This window comes from Jaculus jaculus, chromosome 7, assembly GCF_020740685.1.
Source record: "Jaculus jaculus isolate mJacJac1 chromosome 7, mJacJac1.mat.Y.cur, whole genome shotgun sequence".
Lineage (NCBI taxonomy): Eukaryota > Metazoa > Chordata > Mammalia > Rodentia > Dipodidae > Jaculus > Jaculus jaculus.
Genome location: NC_059108.1, coordinates 2,502,079 through 2,515,988, shown reverse-complemented (window position 1 = coordinate 2,515,988; position 13,910 = coordinate 2,502,079). Strand labels below are relative to the sequence as shown.

The 13,910-nt window shown below is 43.7% G+C and overlaps 1 protein-coding gene across 1 annotated transcript in view; it reads left to right on the top strand.

Annotated features, from left to right (window-relative positions):
* Window positions 1–13,910, top strand: part of LOC101618111 (zinc finger protein 570) — a 33,963-nt gene extending 20,053 nt beyond the window's left edge. The window contains exons 6-9 of the mRNA XM_045154425.1: window positions 3,686–3,731; window positions 7,392–7,521; window positions 9,010–9,105; window positions 11,709–13,910. Coding sequence (XP_045010360.1) covers window positions 3,686–3,731; window positions 7,392–7,521; window positions 9,010–9,105; window positions 11,709–12,688 — 1,252 coding nt within the window. The 3' untranslated portion in view covers window positions 12,689–13,910. The remainder of the gene's footprint in view (window positions 1–3,685; window positions 3,732–7,391; window positions 7,522–9,009; window positions 9,106–11,708) is intronic.

Below are 13,910 nucleotides of genomic sequence, written 5' to 3'. Positions count from 1 at the left end.
GGAATCGAACGTAGGTACTTTGGCTTTGCAGGCAGGCGCCGTAACAACCGAACCATCTCTCCAGCCCAACAAAGCATTTTTTAAGAAAACGGTGACAACGTACGTGAACAGTCTCATCGAGCAGACTGCTGTAGACAAAGCGCAGCTTTGGGGTCGGGGCGCCACCACATTGTGGCGGAAGGGGGCGCTGGAGACCCTCGCGGCTCCCTAGCCAAACTGCCTGGTACGGCGCAGTCTCCAACAAGGCGGCCCCAGTGGGGCGCGTCAGCGGGCGCCGCCCACGCCCGGGCATCCGGGTCTTCGAGGGTGCGCGAGTGCGTATGTGCGCGGGGCTCCGTGGGGAGCGAAGCTCAGCGTGGGGCCGGCAACTTGGCGTGCACCGCGGTCCAGGGCTAAACGGCCGGTCTGACCCCAGGACTGTGTGGGATGCTCGCCTGGGACGACGGTGGCCTGGCTGGGTCAGCCATGGGTACCTAGCACGGATTGAAGGAGCGATCGCTTCTCGGCCCCAGGCGGAAGCCGCGGGCGGGGGTTTGGGAGTCGGCGCAGGTGCTTGTGAAGGATGCGGAGAGGGAATGCATGGGCATTTATAAACCGGAGTTCTGCGGAATGCCTCCCTTGGCAGGTAGGGTGTGTAGTGGTCAGTCACCGCGGTCCTCTTGGGTCAGGAGCCCAGCGCGGGGTTGGAGAGCGCTAGGACTCAGTGATCAAAAGCCCGGGAAGGCTCAAATCTGTGGACAATAATAATTTAGTTCCCGGACTTCACTGTGGAAACTTTGAAGTTCTGTACTTAGAGCCAGCGGGGATCAGTGTTTGGAGAAACGCTTTGGGTCATCGTTGATGGAGACTTCCGAGTGAGGACTCTGAGTATCACCAGTGGGAATCAGTGATGGCAGCAGCTGTCAGTTGTGGGGAGGGATGGGTTTGTGAGGGTCAGTCATTGGGCTACCAACTGGAAATCAGCGTGCGTTCATGACTTAGGATCTATGTAATTTGCAGCTTGACAGTTTGTGTCAGTGATTCACAGTAGAGCTCTGTGGGCAGACTTGCAGATGTCAGTGACTGCAAGAGCCTTCTGATGTTAGATTGGACACCGTGTATAGGCACGACTAATAGGCTTTACAGGCTCGTTAGTGTTGAGGGGGCTTGTGAAATTCATTCTGAGGACTGGAGGACTTGAGGCTGCAGTCCTTATGACAGAAACACACTTCACACACTTGACACTGCCCAGCTGCGCAGCCAGTTCCATCCCATCCTGCTTGGCCAAGGCCACTCCAAAACTCTTGAAACTCCCTTCTTTGTACAACTCTTCCCTATTATGAAATTGCTTTCTGAGGATTAAGTGCTAAATTCTTCTGAAATGACACATGTTAGAAGATGTGGCTTCTTTTACTCTTCAGGAATGTTATGCCTTTTCCTCATGTCTCCTTTAAGGTCTCTGGCAAAAGCAATGGCATGGACATCTATGACAGCATCCCAGCATGAGCCAGATTTCTGACTAGCAACCACAATGGATGTGACTTTGGCCGTGGTTAGAAAATAAAGGTTTATTAAGTATAGAAGCTGATAATAAGCCAAGGTAAGAAGTTCAGAACTCTTTTCCTTCATCACCTCCACTGTGCTCTTACCTCATTCTCCTAGTGGTGGAACTACAGGTGATGGGTCAAGTGTGTTTCTCTTCAGGGTGCATCTCAGTGGATTTGAAGATTAGAAAATAGATTAAAATATAACATTTAGACTGGCAACCAACAACACAAGTGACTATATAGTAATAAATATAAAAAGAAAATTGGAAGCCAGTTGTGGTGGTGCACATCTTTAATCCCAGCACTCAAGAGGCAGAGGTAGGAGGATCACTGTGAGTTCAAGGCCAGCCTGAGACTACAGAGTGAATTCCAGGTCAGCCTGGGATAGAATGAGACCTTACCTTGAAAAAACAAAAACAAAAAAAATTGGAATACCTATATGGAACCATTTTTAGATATGTCTTGTATAAATGCAGAAACTTTGTTCTTGAATTAGAATGTTTAATACTTTTCACATGAAACATGATTTTAATAGTATATGAAAAAGTCTATAAAGGAATTTTTTGCTAGTTATAATGGAATAAAATTCTGTAGTTCATATTGAAAAGGAAACATTTGAGAAACTCCAAGACATTTTTGTTTGTTTGTTTGTTTTTCGAGGTAGGGTCTCGCTCTATCCGAGGCTGACCTGGAATTCACTACGTAGTATTAGGGTGGCCTCGAACTCACAGTGATCCTGCTACCTCTCTGCCTGCCCCCTCCCCCACCCGAGTGCTGGGATTAAAGACATGTGCCACAACGTCTGGCTGTTGGCCAAGGCATTTCTAAAGAACACATAACAATGGCTAGGGATGTGGGTCAGTGGTAAGAGCATTTACATAGCAAGTATGAAAGCCTGAGTTTCATCTCCAGCATCACACACATGCAGAAAGAAAAGGTTTCAAGAAATATAGCTTCAGGAGACTGGCTGTGACTCACAAGTTGACAAATACATTGAGGGAAAAGAATCAGTTTCCTTTTGTGGATGGCAGGTATATACTTGGGTTTTACATTTGTGATTGTAGGCCTAGGGGTGTGGCTCAGTGGTAAATCATGTGCTTAGCATATATGAGGTTCTAGGTTCCATTCCCAGCACCAAAAAACAATAATTGTGGTTGAGAATGTTCAGATTATGATATTTATATAGGAACATATGACTATTTTGTTGTTGATTTTTCAAGGTAGAGTCTCACTCTGGCCCAGGCTGACCTGGAATTAACTATGTAGTCGCAGGGTGATCTCGAACTCATGGCGATCCTCCTAACTCTGCCTCCCGAGTGCTGGGATTAAAGGCATGAGCCACTATGCCCAGCTCAGCCCAGCTTTTTGATTTTACATGAGATCTGAGGATCTGAATTTGGGTACTAAGACCTGAGGACAAGTGCATTAGCCATGGAATCAGCTCTGAAAATTATGATTTTTGTTTTATTTGTGTGTATATGTATATGGGTTTGTGCTATGGTACGTGTGAAGGTCTGAGGACAACTTTGATGTGTCTGTCCTCTCCTTCCTTCTTTAAGACATGGCCTACCCCCACCATTTGTTTGCTGCCGCATGTGCCACTGTAGAGTCTATTCCAGATTCTCTCACGTTGCCTCCAATTGCCATCAGCATGTTGGGATTACAGATGTATGTGCTACTTTGGGTCTGTTTCTGTGTGGGTGCTGGGGACTTGAACTTGGGCCAGCAGGCTAACAAACAAGCACCTTTAACTGCTGAACTATCTCCTTAGCACCCCAAAAATTACTTTTAATGATAGCACCAAATAATCTACTGGTTGGGTAAGATTATCTGGCTAGTGTTACACCATTATTTTGCTTTGCTTTGGTTTCTTTATAATAGTTTCCTGACAGAGGAGCTCTGGTGTAACATATACTTGTAGAACTGGTTCTAAGGGTGTTCATTTTTTAGAACTTCTTTGGTATCAGTTCTTGCTTCCTGAAAGGTCCCACATTCTGAGTTGAATGGCAGTATTTTTTTTTTTTCATCTGTCACAGTGATTTAAAACAGACTGTACACAAGATTTACTTAGGAAATTTGCAAGTTCCCCCAAGATAGATCTGGTCCCTCACAGCTCTGCTTTCTGTTCTTTCTCCTTCCTTCCCATTACTTCCTTACAGGTCTCAGCTCTTTTTCCAAGAACAGCAGAAAATGATTGAGTGCCAGGTGAGTGTGACATTAAGTGACACAGTTTTCCTTTCTTGGGGAAATTGTCCTAGAAAAAGACTTTTTACATTCTAAGCATTGACACCCTGTCATCAGCTGAGCTCTTGCAGGAGGATCTGGGTGGGATCCTGTAGTCTCCTTTCTATACAGAGATAGTGCCAAGATACTTACATATGGGCTGGAGAGATGGCTTAGCGGTTAAGCGCTTGCCTGTGAAGCCTAAGGACCCCGGCTCGAGGCTCGGTTCCCCAGGTCCCACGTTAGCCAGATGCACAAGGGGGCGCACGCGTCTGGAGTTCGTTTGCAGAGGCTAGAAGCCCTGGCGCGCCCACTCTCTCTCTCCCTCTATCTGTCTTTCTCTCTGTGTCTGTCGCTCTCAAATAAATAAATTAATTAATTAAAAAAAAAGATACTTACATATACTGCTTCGCCTAACATATTCATGTTCAGAATTACAGGGTTCCTTTCTTTTTTGCATGTGTATTGCGTTTATAGGCCTGTTAGGGTCTCTTGCCTGAAAGGTATATGTGGCATATGCACCACTTTTTGCATCTGGCTTTATGTGGGTACTGGGGAATTTGACCTGTGCTGGCAAGCTTTACAAATAAGTGCCTTTAACCACTGCTATCTCCCTAGCCTCCGCTACAGTCAGACTGACCTGGCATTCACTATGAAGTCTCAAGCTGGCCTCATACTCACAGCAATCGTCCTACCTTACCACACTTTTTTTTTTTTTTTTTTTTTTTTTTTGAAGTACAGTCTGGTTCTAGCCCATGCTGACCTGGAATTCACCATATAGTATATAGTCTCAGGCTGGCCTTAAACTCACAGCAGTCATTCTACCTCCATCTCCTGAGTGCTAGAATTAAAAGCATGCACCACCACACCTGGCTTACAAACCGTTTTTAAAATTTTTTTAAAGTTTTATTTACGGGCTGGAGAGATGGCTTGGCGGTTAAGTGCTTGCCTGTGAAGCCTAAGGACCCCGGTTCGAGGCTCGGTTCCCCAGGTCCCACGTTAGCCAGATGCACAAGGGGGCGCACGCGTCTGGAGTTCGTTTGCAGAGGCTGGAAGCCCTGGCGCGCCCATTCTCTCTCTCTCCCTCTATCTGTCTTTCTCTCTGTGTCTGTCACTCTCAAATAAATAAATAAATAAATTTAAAAAATGTTTTTAAAGTTTTATTTACTTGAGAGAAATAGACAGAATGGGCATGCCAGGGCCCCCAGTTACTGCAAATGAACTCCAGATGCATGAGACACCTGGTGTATCTAGCTTACATGGGTCCTGGGGAATTGAACCTGGATCCTTTGGCTTTGCAGACCAATGCTTTAACCACTAAGCCATCCCTCAAGCCCTAAAAAGTTTTTAATGAGAGAGAACTGGCGCACCAGAGCATCCAGCTACTGCAGTTGGACTTCAGACGTGTTCATCACCTGTGCGCATGTGTGACCTTGCACTTGTGTCACCTTGTGTTTCTGGCTTATGTGGGTTCTGGAGAGTCAAACTTGGATCCTTGGGCTTTGCAGGAAAGCACTTTAACTGCTAAGCCAACTTTCTAGCCACCACACCATTTTTTTTAAAACAGCATATAGTGTTCCATTGTATACATGGAATATGACTGATTTGACCATTTTCTCAGACACTCAGTTACTTTTCAAACTTGTTATTTGTGGTGGTTTGATTCAGGTGTACCCCAAAAGCTTAGGTGTTGTGAATGCTGGATTCCCAGCTGATGTAGATTTGGGAATTAACACCTCCAGGAGGCAGTATATTGTTGGAGGTGGGCTCATGGGTATTATGGCCAGTTTCCTCTTTCCAGTGCTTGGCACACTCTCCTGCTGTTATTGTCCATCTCATGTTGGCCAGGAGGTGATGTTCACCCTCTGCTCATGCCATCATTTTCCGCTGCCATCATGGAGCTTCCCCTCGAGTCTGTAAGCCAAAATAAACCCTTTTTCCCACAAGCTGCTCTAGGTCGGGTGATTTCTGCCAGCAATGCAAACCTGACTGCAACAATATTACAAATAATGGTGCAAGTAACAGTCTTTGTTGGAATACAGATGTGAAGAGCAGAAAGTACAGCAAGAACCACTTACTGGTTCTGCTCAACAAAAGGGCAACTACATAGCCAGGTATGGTGGTGCAATCCTTTATTCCCAGTCCTTGGTAGGCAGAGGCAGGATTGCTATGAGTTCAAAGCCAGCCTGCGACTACAGAGTGAGATCTTGGTCAGCCTGGGCTAGAGTGAGACCTAACTGGAAAAGAGGGGGAAAAAAAAGCTACTACAGTTAACACATGGTGTTGTCCATAAGGGAACAACATCCTGCTATCTCTAGGATATGTTAGCCTTCAGGAAGCTTCTTTTTTACAATCTTCCTGAGCTGCCTTCTTAGGGCTGGGGTGGAGCAGTACTTCTGCAAACAGAGGGGTCCCGGGACATGGGCATCTCCTTGTAGCTGGTCCAGAATGCAGAATGGCAGGCCCCCTTGCAGCCCTGCTGGATGGTAGGGTGGATGGCTCCTGGGAATCTGTATGGTATGGTCTGTATCTATTATTTTAGTGTCTGCTTTGTCTTCAGTCTTTTTTTTCTTAGTGTGTGCACAGTGTGTGTTGAGTATTTCTTAGGACCCAATTTTACTTGTTTCAGGTATACTTGTTTGCACCATGATTTTAGTGGTTATTCCAGGGACACAATATGTGTCCTTCACTTCCACAGTCTTCTTAGAATGACATCATACCATGTCACCCAGGCTACAAGAAACTCACCCAGGGCAAGTGGTTGTTTGGTTACTGCCAAGCCCACTATTCTCTTTTGCAGTATACTAAATAATCTTTTTTTCCCTTCAAAATTAAAAGTAAAGAAACTCACTTCCAGCCTTCTCAAATGTACTTTTTATTTTTAGTTTTTACTTTTGGGGGGGTTTAGCTCCAGAGTTAGAGCTCCCTTCTTTTTTTTTCAAATGTACATTTTACACATTCTTCTCCCTTCACCATCTCATCATCTCTGTTGCTTCCTCACTTCATCACTCACAGGGCTCTGCATTCTTCCTTCTGTAACTGGAAAATGTACCACCCTGAAAAATCACTGTTTTGCATCCATGTCTTTGCTGATGCCACTCCCCTGCAAGGAGTGTGGTTTTCCAGTGCCTGTGGAGAAGACTGATCTCCCCATATCCTTGAGCTCTGATGCCTAACCGGACCCTGCAAGGTCAAATGGACCATTTGCTTCTTGGTACCCCATAGCCTAGATGTCTTGCCATCACAGTTCTTGTGACACTTCCACACTTATGGCTTTCCATGTTGCACGGTGGTCAAATAGTGAGCAACTTGAAGCCAAGATCATCCATGATAGTGTTTCCACTCACCAGGAGTAGGCCAGCCACACAGTGGGCTGTTGATATGGAGTAGAACTGAAAATGGTTGTTGGTTTCCACGATGGTTTTCACTTGCCCTGCCACATATGGCACAAAGTCAGGAATGTAAGAGCATTCTAGATGAGAAGTCAGGAACGTAAGGGCATTCCAGATGTAAGTGGTCACGGTACATCAGGAACATAAGGGTATTCTAGAAAGAAGGTGGTCACAATAAGCTCTGACTTGTGAACATTATCAAAATCAGTGTCATCTACCCTCACCATTTTTTCCCATGTTTTGGCCGTAGCAGAGATCTGTATCATTCAAGGATTTGGTTGTGGGCTTCACCCAGGAAGAGTGGCTTCGGCTAAACCCTGCTCAGCAGGCCTTGTACCGGGATGTGATGCTGGAAACCTACAGCAACCTGGTCTCAGTGGGTAAGAACAGCTTTGCTTTCCCATTCAAACTGATGATTTCCACAACAGAAGCAGCTACAGCCTCCCGGGTTTCTGATTTATCTAATAATTATGTAGCAAATTGAGTGTGGTGGTACACGCCTGTCATCCCAGCACTGGGGAAGTTGAGGAAGGAAGACTGAATTTGAGGCCAGCCTGAACTATATGGACTCTGTCTCAACAAAAGAAAGGGGCTGGAGAGAGTTGGTTCAGTGGTTAAAGTGCCTGCCTGCAAAGCCTAACAACCCATATTTGATTCCCCAGTACCCACACGAAGCCAGATGCATAAAGGGGCACATGTGTCTGGAATTTGCAGTGGCTGGAGGCCCTGGTACATCATTCCTTCTGTATCTCTTCTACCTATCACTGCTTGCAAATAAATGATTTTTTTTTTTTAAAAAAAGAAGTATATACTTAAGCTTTTCCACAGCATTTTTCCCCCCATCTATACAATGTAGGGATAGTTGAAAGCTCAAATGGTGCATATTTTGCTTTGTTTTGGCTTTTGGTTTTTCAAGGTACGGTCTCGCTATAGTCCAGGCTGACCTGAAGTTAGTCTCAGCGTAACCTCAAACTAATGGTGATCCTCCTACCTCTGCTATCCAAATGCTAGGATTAAAGGTGTGCACCACCATGCCCAGCTTAGAATGGCAGATTTTGAAAATGTTACCTATATTCATCACACTATAGTCTAAAACCTAAAAGCAATAAATGGCAGCTGGAGATGGAGCTTAGCTGGTACTTGCTCAGTATGCACAAAGTCCTGAGCTCAGTCCCCAGCACCACATAAAAAACTGGGTGTAGTGGAACATGCCCATAATCATAGCACTTAGGAGGTAGAGGCAGGAGGATCATGTCATCCTCATCTACATACTGAGTTCCAGGCCAGCCTGAGCTACATGAGATCCTGACTAAAAAAATCTACAGAGAAAGCCATAAGTGACTGGAAATAAGCTTTTTTATTTTATATTTTATTGTAAATTAAATTGTTTTGGCTTTTTTTTTTTTGAGACAGGGTCTTGTTATATAGCCCTTGCTACTTGGAACTTGCCATGTAACCCTTGCTGTGTACCCTGTCCTCAAACTTGTGGCAGTTTTCCTCTCTCTGCATTTCAAGTGCTGGGATTATAAGCAGGCAGCACCACATATGGCTTGGAAATAAACTTTAAAAAGTTCATGAAGTAGTATCACCACTTTACAGATATGGAATCTGAGGCACAGAGAAGTGAAGTAACTTGCTCAGAGCCCCCGTCATATGGTGGAGTCAGGGTTTGAGTCCAGCAGTCTGGCTGATAAGCCCATCCTAGACCCATTCAGTGTGCTGCTGTAGTGGGTTTGCCCTGAGATGTAGTTGTCATATGTGGCTCCAGACAAGGTAAGTGCCCAGTGTACTGGCAGACGTTACAGCAGCTGACAGGCTCTGAAAAGCAAGGAAATTGTTTCAAGGCCTCTGTCATTTCCCTGGAACAGGTTATAAAGGAACCAAACCAGATGTGATCCTCAGGCTGGAGCGGGAAGAAGCACCATGGGTTTGTGAGGCAACATACCCAGGCTGCCTCTGTCAGGGTAAGTGTGAGATATTTAGCAGAAGGGGTGGTGTGGGGAGGTTGGTGGCAGGGTTTTGCTCTTGAAAGCTGGGACATTTTCTGAGCTCTTCAACCTGCATGCATCTCATTCCCCATAGTTGGACATCCCTCCTGCCCCTGCCTTAAATTCCAGCTTTGCACTTGTGTGCTTGGTCCACTTCTCCTTTGCAGAATGTCAACATCTTGAGGTCATTAATACATCAGCCCTTTCACATCCTGGTGTTCTCACAAATAAGTATCTGTGATTCTCCCATTCCTGCTATTCCCTTCTTATTCGGTATCCTACAGCTTTGTAGGTGAAATACTTCAGGCATCCTTGGCATGTCCATCTCACTGCTCGTCACTTCCTTAGCTCACATTGTAATGTTTGCTAAGCCAGTCCCATAACAGGAGAATATGGGACCACAAAGGAGGATGGGGAGGTAACTAGGCATGCCCAGGTAGTGAAGTAGATAGCTGAGCTGGGCTTGTGAACACTCAGAGTAACTGCACAATAGAACTGCATATCCTGTTCTCTGTATGCAAACAAGAAAGGTCACTCATTCCCCTTATGCACACACACATGTGTACCCACAGAGATACATGCACACACAACCACTTTGCTCTTTATTCCTGAGCTTTGCTACCACATCATCATTTTGAATCATCTGCCTCTCTGACTGTTCTTTCCACATGTGCTGGCTTTATTAAGAAATGGCATTGGGGGGAGAGGGAGGGTATTACCATGGGATATTTTTTATTATCATGGAAAATGTTAATAAAAATTGAGAAAAAAAAGAAATGGCATTAAATCTTCACCCTGTCTTTCCCTCTCCACTCACATCTCTGAAAATTGGACCACGATCATCTCATGTCTCACTGTCTTAAAATCAAAGGTTCTTTGTTTTTGTGCCATAGACTACTTAGGCATTTTTGACACATTAAGAAATAAGGCAGGTGTGGTGGCACACGCCTTTAATCCCAACACTAGGGAGGCAGAGGTAGGAGGATTGCCATAAGTTCAAGGTCACCCTGAGACTACATAGTGAATTTCGGGTCAGCCTGAGCTAGAGTGAGACTCTATCTCAAAAAACCAAAAAGAAAAAGAAAAAAAGTAATAAACATATTATGACAGAAACACACTACTAAAATACAATAATTATCAAAATAAAAGGCTAAACATGATGGCACACACTAGTAATCCCAACAATCCATAGGCTAAGGCTGAGGCAAGAGGGTCATGAGTGTAAAGCCAGCCTGAGTTACAGAGCCAGACCCTGTCTCAAACAACCAAGGGCTAGGGATATAGCCCAGTGGTAGAATGCTTGCTTAGCATTCAAGATTTTGGGTCCCCAAGCGCCACAAAGAAAATAAATAAATAAAATAAGTGCCAATCAAAACAGGTGACTATAAATACATTATGAGAAACCCTCAACAGCTATAATGTGAGATGACCTCTCCTTGGCACTGGGATTGAATGGCTTTAGTAATGCTAGGCCAGTGCTCTATGACCAGTCTGAAAATACCATATTCAAAAACTACTAATGGTCACAGGAACTGTTAATACTACTGTTTTTTTTTAATGTTCATAATCATAGGGTATGCTTAGTGAAGAAGAATAATGTAATTTTTTCCTGTCCAAGTTCATAACCCATGAGATTTTCATCCACCAAGTTAAGAAAGCATGTTCTAAGTCCTCATTAGCTTTTTTGGTTCTTTTGTCTGGTTCATCTTAGAGAACTTTGCTATTTATAATTATCCCAGAAGAACAAACTTTCATATAACTGGTAAATCACTGCTTATCAAACTAATGTGTTAAGAAACACAAACATACCTTCCCAAAACACAAATTTTAATTCAGTAGGTTTTGAGTGAGGCCTGAGATTCAGCATATCTAAAAATCTCCCAGATAAGGCTAAGGGCCCCTTGAAGATCTTTCACATTGAATACCAAGGAATACCAAGGCTGTGAACATTTGGCCTCTAACAGGACTAAGCAAACCATAGGCTACAGGATAACCAGCCATTTTGTGAATGAAGATTTGCAAAAATATATTTTATTTACTTGCAAGCAGAGAAGGAGAGTCTTGTCTTCAGCTCTTAAGAACAGACTTGCTGACTCCTATTCTACAGTGTCATCCCATCTTCTTTGAAATTATTTCTCTCCATAAATTCTGTGATCATATTCATTTCATTTGTGCCAAATCTTCTCACTCCTAGAACCCTCTTCCCTGAACATGCTTCTGATTATGGTTCATTTTCTGAACTGAGATCATGAGGAAATTTCTTAAGTAGTTTAGCTCCAGGTCATATGAATGTAAAGATTCTTTTTAAAAATTTTTTAAAGTTTTCTTTATTTGAGAGAGCCAGAGAGAGAGAGAGAGACAGACAGACAGAGAGAAAGACAGAGAGAATTGGCATGCCAGGGTCTCTAGCCACTACTACACATGAACTCTACATGCACACACCCCTTGTACATCTGGCTTACGTAGGTCCTGGGGAATCGAACCAGGGTCCTTTGGCTTTGCAGGCAAATGCCTTAACTGCTAAGCCATCCCTCCAGCCCTAAAGATTCTTAAGAGATCATTCCTTGTTCTTTCTCCAGAAGACAGATGGCAAGTTAATGTCCAGAAGGAAGGACAACAAGACATGCTCTTGGAGCAAGGTGCATTCTTCAGCAAGGAAACTTTACACAAGGAAAATAACCATGAATGTAATAAGTTTGGAAAGATGCTATTTTTGAGTACTGATGTTCTTCCTTCAATTCAGAGCCCCAATAACTGGGATTCTTTCCCAAAGAGTTTAAACCATAACTTAGACTTGATGGATTTTAAGAGAAGCTATGCCATAAAGCATGATGAGTGTTATGGATATGGGAAATGGTTACTGCATACAGACTGTGATAGAAGATCTAATGGAGAAAAGTTCCGGGGCTGTAGTCATTGTGAGAAAGCTTTTGGCCGTAATTCAGCATTCAGGTATAAAACAGTGGTAGCCAGTTCTCTTGTGTACAAACGGAAGAAGATCCTACCTATAGAGAAACCCCATGTCTGCAGTGAGTGTGGAAAAGGCTTCTGTTACAAGTCTGAATTCATTAGGCACCAGAGAAGTCACACAGGGGAGAAACCTTATGGGTGCTCTGAGTGTGGGAAAGCCTTTTCATATAAATCAACCCTGATTAAACATCAGAGAATTCACACTGGGGTAAGACCCTTTGAATGTTTTTTTTGTGGGAAAGCCTTCACTCAGAAGTCACACCGCACAGAACATCAGAGAACACACACAGGAGAGAGACCTTTTGTATGCAATGAATGTGGGAAGTCATTTGGCGAGAAGTCATACCTCAGTGTACATCGGAAGATGCACACAGGAGAAAGACCCTACAGTTGTAGAGAATGTGGAAAGTGCTTCAGTCAGAAGTCATGCCTCAATAAACACTGGAGGATTCACACAGGAGAGAAGCCTTATGGGTGCAGTGAATGTGGCAAAGCTTTCCAGCAGAAGCCAAACCTCAGCAGGCATCAGAAGATCCATGCTAGGAAGGCCTACAGAAATGAAAACTTGATCATGGTGGGGATGCCTTGAGCACAATAACCACTCTCATCAAGGTAATTCAGACAGAGTTGTGTGTGCTGGTATGTATGTTTGTGTGTGCAGGTACATGCAGACAAATGTGTGCATATGTGTGGAAGCCAGAAGACAACCCAAGACTTTTTTCTTTTTTTTTTTTTTGAGACAAAGTCTCTCATTATCCTGGAGATTACCAAGTGTCTAGACTGGCTGCCCAGTAAGCCCCAAGGATCTTCCTGTGTGTGCCTCTGCAAGGCTGGGATTACCAAGTGAGCACCATCCTATGTGGCTTTTTTATGTGGGTGCTGAGGATTGAACTCAGGTCCACATGTTTGCAAGGCAAGCACAAGCACTTTACTCACTGAGCTGTCTCCCTAGCACCCAGCAGGGGGAAGGGATTATTAGAAGGAAAGTTATGCTCCCATTGCAATACAAACTTTCATAGCTAATATTGAAAATACTTCCCAAAATATAAACATGGCTACTGTCATGAACAGTTTAAAATTCACTAAGAATAACAACAGAATATAAAATATAAATGTAAAGAGACCTAGAAGTATACTGTAGTACATTCCTTAATGAGCTATAGAAGAGTGTTTGTATTTTGGAATTGCAAATGTGAATGTAACATCAATTGTGAATATCAAACCTGTATGTTATATAGGATGCCCTTCACCAAACATTTCCACTATAAATACCACCATTGTCTCTTGATGTATTCACTGTGTAGGTAAGAATGCTATAGCAACTATTTTAAGAACTATAATGTATTATATCAGTTATGTTTTCTCCACATGGTTTGTAGTAACTGTAGTAATTGTAAATGGCTGCAGTAGTTATCACTGGTCCCTTGACCAAATAATAAAACAATGTTTTTAATGTCTTTTGATAAGCCAGCTAAAACCTTTACTAAAAAACATAGCTGTTTAGGGCTAGAGAGATGGCTTAGTGGTTAAAGCACTTGTCTGTAAAGTCTAAGGACTCAGATTCGATTCCCCAGTACCCACACAAGTCACAAGGTAGCGCATGCATCTGGCATTCATTTGCAGTGGCTAGAGGCCCTGGCATGCCTATTTTCTCCCTCTCTATCTGCCTCTTTCTATAACCCCCCCCAATAAATAAAATATATCTCTTAAAAAGAGCTGTTTAGAAATGCAAAGCTAAGCAATAGCTTAACAGCCTGGAATTGGACAAACAAATATGATTACCAAATATACTGTCTGACGGTGTAAGTGAA